Genomic DNA, 13,988 nt, shown 5'->3' with positions numbered 1-13,988 from the left:
CTCCCAAAGTCTTGCTACCTCAAGTGCTTTGTCAAGAAGCAAGTGGTCAAGATCAGTGTTTACAGGAGAAAGCCCTGTTTTAACTGCCATGTCTTACACTGTGTAAGAACAGTTGCTGGATCCACATCCTTTGAGCACCACGGGCTGAGTGACAAGGAAAGACATTCACAACCAAGGGATGTTCTGTTTAAATGGGGGTTATCCTAGGAATTTACTCACAAGGGCTCATTCTAACAAGCACACTGGCCTCTCACATAGATTTCTGGGATTAATAATTAGAGTTCTGCAGCAGTGAAACTGTAGGCTGTTGTGCCCAATATGGCAGGTCCCTTCTGTGCTATGACTTGTTACTTATTGAGTGCTATAAATAGAGAAGCTGAATGAGTCTCAGTGTGTATAGTACAGAAACCACATACAAGGCTTGATCGAAGGGCACACAGCCTCAGTGCTTCCTAAAGGTACTTCAGACAAGGCTCCACCTTTGCATAAACTATTTGTGCAACCAGATCCCTTTCACAGGCACACCAAAGTCTGGCCTGACATATGGCTGAGGCCATGGTCCAGCTGGTATCTGACATTACTCTCAGAAAAGCAGAACCAGCACTGCCCAGATGATGACTCCCCCACTTCCCACTGGCGAGCTTCACAAGTGTAGGAATAGGCAGCAAGAGGCCACAAAAACCCACCACAAACAATCAAACAAAATACATGCAGTTCATACCCAGGAAGAATCAAACACTATTCCAGAGGTTTAGGCACCAAACACTGCCTGTACAGGCACATGTCAGCAATGAACCACCAACTACAAGAGCTGCTGCAACTAAGCAACTCTGACCTGTCTTGTCTTCTCAAAGCTTCCTTTCCAGCTGTGTGCTCACCTGATCAATAGGAAGCAACTTCTGAGTCCTGCAGTGATCCAACAGTCAGCAAACCCTGGCCCTCAGGACTAAGGCAGGAAAAATTCACTTCTTCTTTGAAAGTTTTCAGAAAATTTCATCTCCCTACCTGCTTTGCCAAAGAAAGCACTTGACAGATAAAGCTTTGGATGTGATACCAGTTGCTCCACTACCCACAGGCAGAAAGATGTTCATTAAGGTGGTTAGGACTCAAAAAAACCCAGCATGTTCTACTCAACCAGAACCCAAGTGACAATCAATGCAAATGAGACTGCAAGGAACATATGGATGTACTGGAACAGGGCCAGTAAAAGGCCAGGCATGGTTAAGGTATTGAAGCACCTGATATACACAGAGAGGCTGAGAGAGCTGGGATTGTTCAGCCTGGAGAAGAGAAGGTTCAGGGGAATCTTGATGTGTATACGTACCTGATGGAAGAGAGTGCAGAAGACAGAGTTAGACTGATCAGTGTTGGCCAAAGGAAAAGAAAAAATGGATCTAAACTGAAATACAGTAAATTCTATTCAAATATAAAACATTTTTACACTAAGGGTGGTTCACAGCCTGAAAGAAGCTGCCCAGAGAGGTTATGGAGTCTCCATTCCTGGAGATGTTCAAACTTCACTGATCATGCACTCCACGAGTTTAAACCTGGAGTTTAGAGCAGGGGAATGGGACCAGACCATCTCCAGAGGTGCCTAAACCATTGAGATTTGGGGTGGGAGGAAGACCTGCTTTAGAAGCCCCGAAGCAAAACCTACAGCAGGTAAAGTTTTTAGGAGCAGCCCATGGCAGAGGATGCTTCAGCTCTTCAGGACTCTGGAAACCAGAGAACGATTAAAGGAAATCAGTGTCAATACAAATCAGCTTCCTTGCAAAGTACAGGGTTGCAGGGGGAGGCAGAGAAGGGAAAAGGATCAATACTCCAGCCAGCACAGCAAACCACAAGTTAAGGTGCCATTAAAAACATTAAGTAAGGGCCGGGCAGTAACTGCAAAGTTACTTCTGCTCTAATCTGCACACAGTTTGCACCAGGCCAAGGCTCATTTTCCTCAAAGAACTCAGGACTTGCTGAACTGCCCCTTCTTTGCTTGGTATGATAAAAGAATTGGGTCACAAACAGCTGCACTGGTGCCACTGCAAGTCAGCCAACACCCTAATAGAAGTGTAAAACATAAGAAGAGGTGACAAGTCCTCTGACAAAGCAGATGGAACGATCCACCTCTTCCCTCTATTTGCACTCTATTCCCATAAAAAACAGAAGTCATCCTCATATTTTATTTTTATTGCAACTGGAAAAACCTTCTCAATCAAGATGCCTTTCTCAAAAATGAAAACTGAGAAAAGGAGAGGCAGCATATGAGAGGAAGGCAGAATGCCAGGTTGGAGGTCCCACCTTTACTCAGAAAATAACCACATATTTGGCCAAGCAACCTTTCAGGAATTGACCCAGCAGTGCTCACACTCTACATTTATGATTTCAGGCATCAAGAATGATTTAGATGAGTCAAGACTAATGACCTGGTCATTATTAATTCAGCATATTTTTAAATAATTTTGTTTGAGTGTCAAGTCACCGGCTTGAAAAGCTGTGACATTTCTTTATCTTACCCTTGGAATGATCTTTTTTTCTCTTCCAAAAGCTAAATTCTTCAGATCAGAGGAGTTATCTGGATCTGACAATCACAAGTGGCTGCCTAAAAGATGTATAAGCTGGCCTAAATACAATCACTTTGGAGACCACCCCAGTGGCTCAGGGATGATGATCAGCTGGCACTGGGGGGGGCAGTGTGTGCCCTCACATGAGCTAGAAAAAGCAGTGTGAACACAGGTGAGCATTATACCCCCAACTGTGACCAGAGATGCATAGGAGAAAACCACCCCCCCAGAATTCAGCCTATGCAGAGTATCGATGGTAAAACAGCATGAAATGGGGCTGCCAGGCCCTAGATTTACAGCAGTATAGAGGCTGTGGTGAAGCTCAGAATTGGGACACAAAATAGCCCAAAATAAATTATTTCGCTTCCTCTAAAGAGAACTGACGGATCCAATCAACAAGTTTCAGTACAGATGGGTTCTGCATATTTTTTAATTTATTCAGGCTTTTAAGGCTGATAAGAATGCCACATTTCAAATTGATCCAAATCCACTGTTTTCAGGGTATTAGTAACGCTGTGTTTTCATAATAAACTCTCTTAAAAGGTTTATTGTCAAAGCTTCTTTCAGGCATGCAGAGTAGGTTTTTGCCCTGAGCAGGATGTACTATCAGTGACCTCACGATGACATGCAGCTCTGCTCAGAGAGAGGGCCCTCCTGCCAGAGCACCAGTCCAGTCAGCAGGAGCTGAGCCAACTGAGAAGCTACTCAGAGCTCCACACAACAGCTCCAGTATTCAGGCTATTATTCTCTTATCCAGGTCGCTCTGTATCATCAGGAACTGAGACACTTTGCATACAGCCATAGAACAAGAGCCTCATGAGCAGTTTGCCTGCTGTAGGACTGCAAAACAGGAGCTCAGAGGTCCTTATTCTTGGACCTGCCTACAGCATCCTGCTGTCATCTTCCACCTGCAGGTACTTCACAACTGAAGCTGAGGTCAGATTCAAACACTGCAGGTGTATGTTTTTTGGATGGACTCTGAGCTGACCACTTCAGTACACAGGGCTGCTGGCTTGTGTGATTCTCTTAGAGCCACGTTGTGTCCCAGACTGTGCAGGATAACAAATGCAGTCAGGGACCTGAGAGACAGCGAGGGACATCACACCAGAGACAGAGCTCCAGGAGCCCTTGGGGTTCAGCAGATGAGACTGATCCTCATTGCACCTTACTGCTGCAGATGAACCTTTAGTTTCCAAACAGTTTGGGTTGGGTTTGCTTAAATTCAGTAATTATGCAGACAGCTTTTCCTGCTCCAAACTTGTATATGCCTTGACTAAAGATCACTGCAAGGAATAACCTTATTGACAGCTCCAAGAACAGGGAGCCATAGCCAATTAGTGCATAAGCCCTGTTTGTGGTCTTCCTTTGCTTCTTAAAAGACTTTGTGAACTGCAGTTTCTAAATTCCAAGAATGTCTTTTTGCATGTGTATTTGGGTAGTGATCCTGGCTCATGCATAGCTGAGGGGCTTTCACACATAGAGTGGAAATATTTTGTTGGCAGCTGGAGAGCACAGATAGCTTGATCCTACCCATTAAAAACAGATCATTTGGCCCTAATGTTGGCCCTCCAAGAACATCGTCTTTTTGTCTAAATTTTTAAAGATGAACTTCAATAAAAAAAGAGGCTAATTCAAAACAATCTCATGGAAACTGTTTCCATTTGCCATAAGGAAAACTTTTGCTATTTGACTCCCACGTAGAAATAAATCTCTGCCAGCTGTTACGAAAACATTGCCAATCTTATCTTTCTTTATTCTCAACATGAAACATTCCAGTGCTGTTAAAATGTTGGGGGGTTTTTTATTATTTTAAAGAAAATTAAAATCAAAGCTCTGCATTTACCTGATGTTCCTGAAACAAAAAACTTATTTTTCAAGTTATTTTATAAATACTTACATGTAATTTACCTTCCAATACAACAGGATGGTACCAAATACCTTAATGGTACATTTGAAATGGATTTCAAATTATTATTAAGGCATTAATTAGATCCTTTAGGAATGGTTCAAAAAGAAGCCTTATCCATTAGTAGATAAGCAAATTTAGAGCCAAAACCTAGAAATGCTTGCTTTCAAGAAACCTCACTGAAAGTTGTGATAATTAGCACATGCAATATCCTAAGCTTAACCAGTGAACGACTGTATATATACACACATACACTCAAATATGGGGTAAAAAGAGAATTTAACTCAGAGTAAGAACAAGAAGGACATTCAATACAACTGCTTATTCAGTTGCCTTTGGCACTTGGATTCTCTCCTATTCCACTACCACTTGCCAACCTACATTGTGCTGGAGGCCACAGAATGCAAAAATAAGCTGCAAGTGTGGCTGATGCATTAGAGTTTCCATAAGCACTCCTTGGGATACAGCACAACTTGGAAATGGCTCAGTTGCTCCAGCAAAGCCATTACTCTGTTCTGTACTCCATGGCAAAAAAATGTTCCTTGAGCTCTTATGAGCCAACATCACAGTCCAGGGAATCTCTTGCTCCTTGATTAGAAGGGATTGAGAATAACAACAGCAGAGCTCTCTATACCTGCTTGGGCAAACACACCCCGAGGTGTATTTGTAATGAGAGCTGCCAATACTTGGATGTTCACACAATGTAATCCAAGACAGTTAACCAGGTGCAAACTGAGGTCTATCAGCTTACACCTGAGGTAATGTCTCGCTTTCATGTGCAGACACCACTTTTAAGAGCAGCTTTGTTCGAATGGCACAGCCACTGAAGGCATTCAGTGTTCAAGAAGATAGCTCATCTTCAGACTTGGGGCTTGCTCAGACCCATATAACTGTGCAGTCCAGCACACCCAGCTTGGCCCTAGTATTTTAAGCAAATTACTGAACTAGTTGGTTGGTTTAACAAACCTCAGACTACAAAAGGATTCTGAGATGAAGCAGGACTCTAATTAAATTAGAAGCCTCTACAGATAATTACTGACCCTCAGAAGAGGGCTATATTTCTCTAATCCTTCAAAGACACTTCTGGTGATTCAGATGAATTGGAGAACAAGACCTTAATAGGGAATAAGCTTAGTTACAGACAAGCTTAGTAAGTGAAAGGACACATCCCAATGGCAAAGGACATGCATGATTGTTACCTACGTTGTTTAACTTAACTAAATGCTAAGCAGCAATAGTGAAGCTTCATCATGTGTAGGCAGCAATTATACACATTCTTTGTGACCACTGGGCATATACACTATTTGCCTGCACATGTTATAACCTATTTTTTGCTGGTTTTTTTACCTATGTGAACTAGATGCAGATAACCCAAATGAACAGGCACATTCCACAGTTACTCCAAGCCTTTGCATGTCTACCCAAAGGTAGAGAAAAGAGGGGTCAGATAGGCTTCATGGTACCACCTTATTCCCCCTTCCATTTGCTCTCTTGGATCACAAAATTTCCTGCTGCAAGAGTGGTGGTGCTGGCAGTATCCAAATCAGGTGGCTTAAGGCTGTTTCACTTCCATCTATAAAAATAACAGCAACTGAAGCGTAGATATATCCCAAAGAAGTGCTGGTCTGAAATGCTACTCTAAAGGTAACTTAATCTTTGAGGAAATAGTCTTAGAAGTTGTCATATTTCTCAGCAAAGGAAATGATGATCACAATTTAAATGTTCTTCATGAGAGTTGTTTTGAAGGCAGAGAAGGAAAAGGATGAAGATGGTGTACCTGTGACACCCAGGGAAGTATCACGGGCAGTGCTCCCAAAGATTTATCTTTCCCCCCTGCAAACACAGCATCAGCAAAGATAGGAATGTTTATCTCTGGTAGTCAGGGATCTGTGCCTCACAGGGACATGAGAATAAGTATTTACTCCTTTTGAAACAAAACAAAGAAATCTCAAGGGAAAGTCAACTAAAACTACCACCCCCACTACATTAAAATGTAATTAGAACTCCAAAATAGCTGAACTTACAAAAACTGGTTCTGCTGCAAACAGAGGTACAGGAACATGATTAGACTCTCCAACACCTACATTAACACTATTCTCTATACCCTTTTATGGAAAAGCATGATGCTAGAGGATAGTTTGCACTGAAAAAACGTTTCTTAAGTGTGTTAAATGTGTTAGGTGGTCAAGTTTACACACACTAAGCACTTACCAAGATTTCCTTCACTGAAATGAACTCAACCACTAATTAATGTAGATGCCCTCACTATTTGAGTGTGATGCCAAGTCACAGTTCAGCAACACTCAACACATTATTTGGAAGGTGTATTTTCCACCTAAGGAATATTTACTTAAGCTTTAGGACAGCTCACTAATTCAACCAAGAGATGTTAATGTTGTAATTCTTCCTCAAAAGCCCAGGATCGCCCTTTGGTTTAATGTAACCACATCAGTCACCATCACAAATGAATTCACAGAGAGAGAAAAATCAAAGTTAATTTGTTGTTTCTTTTTTTCTTTTTAATTCGTCGATTAATTGTTCAGAAGATGAATGGAAGTTATTCTCGCAGGTGACACAGGATTTATGGGGGGGAGGGAGCACACAGGACACGTTACAGTACAAGCAATGAATCCAGCTGAAACATCCCAGATCACAATTTGCCAAGTTAAGGGTGAAACAGAACATCAACACGCTGCAGTGTGTGCTTTAAGGCACTAACTTTTTCCTCCCTGAGTTCTGAAGCAATTTGAACCTTAAATCATCTCCCCTTGTGTGACCTCTAACTCATGCAGACTGCACGACCCTAGAGAAAGGAGGGTCGGTGGAAGTATGCACTGCAGCCCATGAACACAGCTGCAGACATCAGTACCAAAAAGGCAGGGTTGGGGGAAGAAAAAAGGAAAATGAAAGGGCTCAAAAGAAAATCTCTTGCCAAACAAGAAAGACTCAAAGCCTTCGCCACAGCTCTGTTACTGGTTCCCTCCTCAGCCACAACAATTAAATGAATGACTTGGAAAAAACATTTCTAAAAAACCACAATTTTCATTTTAAGCTCTGAATGAAGAGAAAAACCTCCACACCCATGTTTCATGTTTTCTTGTTTGTTTAAAGGCCATATTCCCAAGGGCATATCTCAATATTAGGAGCCACAAAACTGTGCGGAGGCGCACCCAAGTGTAGCCTGTACAATTAAATTGCTACATTTGCACAAATACTTAGAGGATCTCAGGGAAACTATGGCAACCATTAGTCCTCCAGGATGTGATTCCCCCTTTGTCCCCACCTTTCTTTGCTCTTCCAGTCCTTCCCGACTTGGACAAGCAAAAGAGTAAACAGAAGTATTAATGAGGTTGGGATTGGACCTGCAACAAAGGACCTGGAAAAGCAAAGAGAGCTGCTCACAGGCTTGAATCTGGAAACATTCTAAGGGAAACAAACTTTTCAGGAGTTGTACAACAGAGATGAATGGGATACAGACAGCATGAGCCTGGGATACAAAGTCTTGCTAGGAAACCAGGCTTAGAGTGTTCATAGTTCCACTGAATCACTTGCTGGAGCACTGTCACAACTGACCTTTAATTTGGATGCCTCATGGTTTTTTGTCCAGCTGAGATACTTAAGGCCTGATTTCCAGAATTGCTGAGCCACTCCAGCTCCCAGTCATTTTCTCACTGGAGAACTGCACAGGACAAACACTTGGAAATTGCTCATAAGTCTTTAAAAATAGCAAGGTTACTATCCAAGCATCAAACCATGTATACCTCCTTTTCTACCCTAAATCATACTTTGACAACCTCTCAGGCCCTCTGAGAGGGTTACTGATGCTTGTGAAGTCTCCTGGCATCCTCAAATGAAGAGCCTGGTAGAACTGTAAAGCATTCCCTGTTTTCATGTTTACATCTAGCTTCAGGGAGAGAGGCCTCCTCATGTAAGGGACTGTTTATTGACATTTAGACCAAAAATGCCATGCACTGATACTAAAAACCAGTAGAATTTGCTACTCTATACAAGACTGAAAAATGTTTTTTTTTGCATAGTTGCATTTCAAATGGCATTTGCACAGAAATTTATGCTGTAACAACAGGTCTTTTCAACTGTCACATTTAGCTTCCCCTCTTGATCAATATACTACAAGAAGGTCAACCCCAAACCAAAAGGAATGGGAAAACATTACCTGACTTTTCTACACTGGCGAAGTCAACACACTGTCAAACATATCCATGTGTAAACACACAAACACACCTGTCTTTCCCTCCCTTGAAATCTGAATTGTGTAAAAGAGAAACTCAAATGGCTGCATTCCAATTGTACCTCCCACCTCCCTTTCACCTCTACTTTTCAGTCACTTAAATCTGGTTTATTTCTAATCTTTCTTCTCTGAAATCTTAGACAGAAACAGACTCAGTATGAAGATCCCTATATACAAGCTTATGTGCACACTGAGAGAAGAAAAGCTAAATCCTGTCTGCCAAGTCCACCTCTCCAGCCTAAAGGCCACTATGGGAAATGCAGAACCCCTTTAAAACAGAGAAAGAGATTCACTCTTCTTCCAGACCTTTTTTGATGCACAGTTGGGCACTTCACAGTGTTTCCACACAGTTCATAATCTTTTTTTCCCCTCCAACTTCTTGGTGTATCACGTACAAAGATGCTGGAGACTCCCAGCTCCTCTGAGGAGATGACATTCCCATGCATTCTAGTTATCATTTCTCTCATGCACTGCCAGCTGCTGTTGCTCCTGTTTTTTGTTGGTTGGTTTAAACACTGTATTAAGCTTTACCATTCAAAAATATTATTTAGCACAAGCTTCAAAGAAATCCCACCTCACTGCTTGGACAGCCAATTGATGTTAATGACGAGGAGCAATCCTACCACAGCTTCCTCAGTTTAATCCAAAGAAGAATTCTCACAGTGAAGAATCAACACAAAATAATTTTTTCTGAGAGATGCATTGCTTTCAAGGTTTAATCCTAATTCTGACCTAAATTTTGTTAGTAGTTAGAGGTGAACCACTCAGACATCTTTTGCATGTGAGAAGACACCTATTGTAGTATTTCAAGGCAGCAAGAAGTCTGAAGTACAGTGATCTGCTTTTATTATTGTATTGATATATCAACACTGTAATTATGAAACTTAATTTGGTCAGTCCTCGGTCTGTCTCCATACCATTTTCTATTCCATTTCCTCCCATCTCTGCATTTCCTGCTAAATGCATGCAGCATCCACAAAATGACACCATGCCTCACAGCCCTTGGAGCAAGACCATTGTGGAAAAAATTAAAGTACTTTTAGAAAAAAGAGACTTAGTCTCAAAGCCTGATTTTGCTATCAACCTTACTTCTTTTATATCACTGTACACCACTTGTATCAACTGACCTGATTAAGACTAAGAATGCATCCAGGACAGCTGACAGCAAACCCTCACAGAGGGGACTGAACTACTGCCACAGCCTCACGTGCAACTCTCAGCAGTAGTTTGCAAAAACATCCTGTGCCAGCATTACTTTATACCAATGTCAGAGCTATGCTGGGGATTGTTTGCATTCCCAGTTACAGACAAAATGAGCCAGCAGATGCTACCAAAACACAAAAGTGCATCCCCTTGTATTTGTGGCCCAGATCATTCCCCAAAACAGAGCACCAATGGTCTGATCTCACCCTGAGCCTTTTTCCTGCCTCTGGGCTCTCAGGACATACTGTAGGTGTTCAGTGTTTCTTGGCCACCAAAAGCTCTGGGGGAGGGTTGGAAAGTCAGATAGACTGGTCACCCTGCTGTGGTCCTTCCCTGCACGACCATGCAGTTACTCACACTTCAGCAGAGGATCCAGAGCAGCAATGCAGATTTTATTAAACAGCCTGAAATCTACAGTAGCAGATGGAATTACAAGACCTTTCAATAATTAAAAGTATACATGACTAAAGCAGATTACACAGAACTACACCCTGAATTCTTCCCAAGCCTTGATTCTAGCTGGTAGCACTGAGTATTTTTACTAAGGAAATGCCAGTCACTGGTGGCCTTGAAGGCACTTGTCTGAATTTATCTAATAGAAGAACTAATTTACTGCAGCTCTACTAAAAATCTCTCTGAACAGCAGCAGCTGAACAGCTCAGCAATCATTGGCCGTTACCATCACTGCCAGGCTCCTTTGCTACTGTCACTTGGAAATGAGAAACCTTCTTTACCATGCTTGCAGTTCAAATATTCAAACCCTAAATAGGTACATCATTGACTAAAAACCAGAATGCCAGGCCGAGCCAAAACAGGTTATATGAACATGCCTCCAATATCTCTGGTTCAGAAAGGCATTAAATAATGGATGGGAAAACAAAAACTGAACTTGAGCAGCTGGCTCAGGGAACTGCCTTTCCCTCCTTCAGTGCACAGCAGGGCAACCCTACCTAGCCCTCATCTGCTGCACACAGCTTGGACATTTTCTAAAGGCAGCAATACTCTATACTGGAATTCATACAGAGAAATGTCAACTCTAACACTGAGCTCTGTATAATAATAAGAAATGCTGTTCCAAAAGGCAAGGACACCTTTAATCAGGTAGAAGCCTAAGCACAGTTTCCAAAGCCATTAAGAACCTATTTCTTCCCTTCTGACTTAAGAAGTCTATTAAGGGTCTATGTTGTTTTGGTTTAGCTGTAAGCCTGCAGGGGGTATAACTAGCAAACACTGAATGTTTTGCTTATTTCTCAAGACTAAGAGACTGCATTTCCAAATTATATACTTTTTCCAGAGGGTTTGGTTTGGTTTCTCAAGGTCAGTGCAATATCACAGAGCAGGTTGGTTTTTTTTTAAAAAAAAGGAAAAATAATTGAAAAAAAAAATAGCCCCTTACCTGTGGCAGAGTGAAGACTCTCCAAGCTCCAGTACCTGGACAGGACGCCTCTCATCCCACCACCCCCACACACCACCCCGCTGCTGTCTGAATCCGAACCCGGGGAGAGCCCGGAGCTGCCACTGCTGCTGCAGTTTTCCGCGCTGTGTGCCCCGCTGGACTCACTGGGGCACTGCTGGGTCCTCATGCAGGCGGGTGAGAGGGCGAGCCAGGGGCTCTGCTCGGCCGGGCGAGGAAAGGGGCACGGAGCTCCGCGGCTGCTCCCAGGGCAGCGGGACCTGGCAGCGCTGCCCGAGCACTGAGCTGGATTCCTACCCTCCTCTCCGCTTGCCTCGATGCATCCTGACATCATAGGGGTCCACTAAGGAGGCTCCCTCTGTGGCAGCTCAACTGCTTTCAACCGCGGCTTCCAGCAGCTGATTTTTATTAAAGCCGATTTCAAGGCATGAAAAAAAAGCAAGGGTGAGACAGAGATCTCTCCTCCTAATTTAGCAGAACTGTCAGATTAAAAATAAATAAGTGGAAGTAGTAGAATTTCATGCATTTTAAAAATGCCCAAGTGAGAGAGACCTTGTGTTATCTGCTTCCCCTGAGAACTCCAAAAGGACTTAACATATAAACTAATCATCTTTAGAACTGGCTGTGGCTGCTGCTATTAAAAAACTATTTTTGTAAGTCCTCAAAAAAAAAGAATTCAAAATGAAATCAAAGCCAGAAAAACACAGATTGAGATTTGGGGAGGTTGCAGCTGGGAGCTTTGAAAAATCATTTAGCATCCACTCCCAGACTGTAGACCTGGGATGATCCCTATTTCCATATGTGATCTTTGTAAGAGACCTCAGTCCTATACTGAAACACCATCAATAACTACTTTTTAATTAGAAAGTTTTACATTCTCATTACCTAGCATGATTCAGTGTGTCCCTATAAGAAGGATTCTAAACGGATACTAGTTTCCTAAGAATGCAGAAATACCTGTGCAGTTTAACAACAGCTTGGAGGTGCCACAGAGGTTTTATGATAAAGGACATTTCTGGGCTGCCACTCTGCTCAAACACCTGCCTTACAATGGCAGATATGTCCAACTACCAAATTAATTTAAGAGTAGCCACGTGGTTTGTACCACGTGCAGCAGAAAACAGTGTGAGACCAGAACTAGATTGCTTCAGCGTGAGATTACCCAGAGCAGGTGAGAGTTTGCCAGGTGAGACTCAGGAGGAGCTTGGCTCTGCCAGCAAAGCTGGGAGGGTGACAGCCACCCACAGTGGGCCACAAAGGAGCAGGTGGGGAACCCCCAAGCTGCTCCTACTGCTTACAGAGTGAACATGTCTCTGTTTGGCACACAAACCCAAAAACTAGGAGCCTAATTTCACACAAGAACTGAAAATGCTTCTTTTCCTGAATAAGGAAATTCTTTCCAAAGTAAATAAAGCTACGGAATATGGCCAACACAGCCTGCTTTGACAGAGAGACCTCTTTGACTTTGCCTCACTATCTGTGCAGTATCAGAGTTATTTTATTTCAGTAAGACTTCTGGTTTACTGAATATTTCCTAAAAGAAAAATATTTCACCCTCCATCACTGCAGAATATTACAAAGCACCCAACAGTGCTGAACCAACTTTTGAGTCCTTAAATATTTCAGCTATTCTTTAAAAGAAAGGTCTCTACAGCAACAGCAAAACCAACATTTCTACAGTGGCCTGTAACAAAATAATGCCTTCAATTATCTTCTGAATGTAACTACTTAGACCAAAATATCTTCTGTAATGCCCCCTAATACAGAAATAGAAATGTGTTCTTGATTTGACTGCAGTAGAACCACTCTTCTGCATTGATCTGGTTCTTCCAGGGCCTCTGAGAGCTGCCTGCATTGAAGTACAACTGGAGAGAAACACTTGATCACAATAATGAGGGGGAGGGAAGTTAAGCATTGACCACAAAGATGAATGCAGCAGTTCTGTGGATGTGCAGCACAGGGTGTGGAGAAGAGGAAGGGACAGGGCAGCTCTTCAGATGTGAAAGGCGCTAAGGAGAGGCCACAATTCAGTCCTGATTATCTCTTGCTCCTTGCAATCCCTGCTTGGTGCATGAGAAGTGAGGGAACTCCACAAACCTGTTTCTCTCGCTGACTGAACTACTGACCCTGACATTATTTACACGGGCTCTGTAGCCACTGCTCTTGCCTGGCAGACCTCTGCCCTGGACCTGCTTACACCACTCGATCCGTTCTCTGCTAACTCTCCCACTCCCTGCTCTGGATGCTCCCTGAAAATGCCAGAGACAGCAGTGCTGAAGGTGCTGCAGTGGTATGAATAGAGCATTTATGTACTGGAGAGGCATATTTTTTAACAGAATGGAAAGAGGAAAGATACTACAAAGGGAAGTTGTGGAAAGCAAATATTGTATCAGAGTTTAAGCCTGCAACTCATGGCAGAAGGGTTCCACCTGACTATAGGTTTTTATATCTTCTTGTTAAATCTACAGAGATTTTCTTCTGTGACACTAGAGAGGGAAGTCTAAAGTTGATGTAGCAGCAGCTGACTCCAACTACAGATTAAGGATCTCATTGCACAGCCTGGTCAAGGGAGTCAAGCTAGACTGAGCTTTGGACAGCCTGATTCTAAATATCTGTTGGATTTTTTAGCCTCTGTTGGGTACTCTGTAGTCTCACAGCTTT

At 42.7% G+C, this 13,988-nt stretch overlaps 1 protein-coding gene across 2 annotated transcripts in view; it reads right to left on the bottom strand.

The window, feature by feature from the left end:
* The window catches only part of ARHGEF4 (Rho guanine nucleotide exchange factor 4), a 120,067-nt gene that overhangs the window by 89,710 nt on the left and 16,369 nt on the right, over positions 1–13,988 (bottom strand). Inside the window, exon 1 of one of the 2 annotated variants that reach the window (XM_008930176.3) lies at positions 11,310–11,624. The exons of the other annotated variant lie outside the window; for it this stretch is intronic. Within the exon in view, the coding sequence (XP_008928424.2) occupies positions 11,310–11,496 (187 nt within the window). The 5' untranslated portion in view covers positions 11,497–11,624. Of the gene's footprint in view, positions 1–11,309; positions 11,625–13,988 lie in introns of those variants that run through there. 2 annotated transcript variants of the gene reach the window in all.

Source organism: Manacus vitellinus, unplaced genomic scaffold (genome assembly GCF_001715985.3).
Source record: "Manacus vitellinus isolate BGI_N305 unplaced genomic scaffold, ASM171598v3 scaffold_60_pilon, whole genome shotgun sequence".
Classification (NCBI taxonomy): domain Eukaryota; kingdom Metazoa; phylum Chordata; class Aves; order Passeriformes; family Pipridae; genus Manacus; species Manacus vitellinus.
Note: the sequence above shows the minus strand (reverse complement) of the source record. Positions and strands in the feature narration are given on the sequence as shown.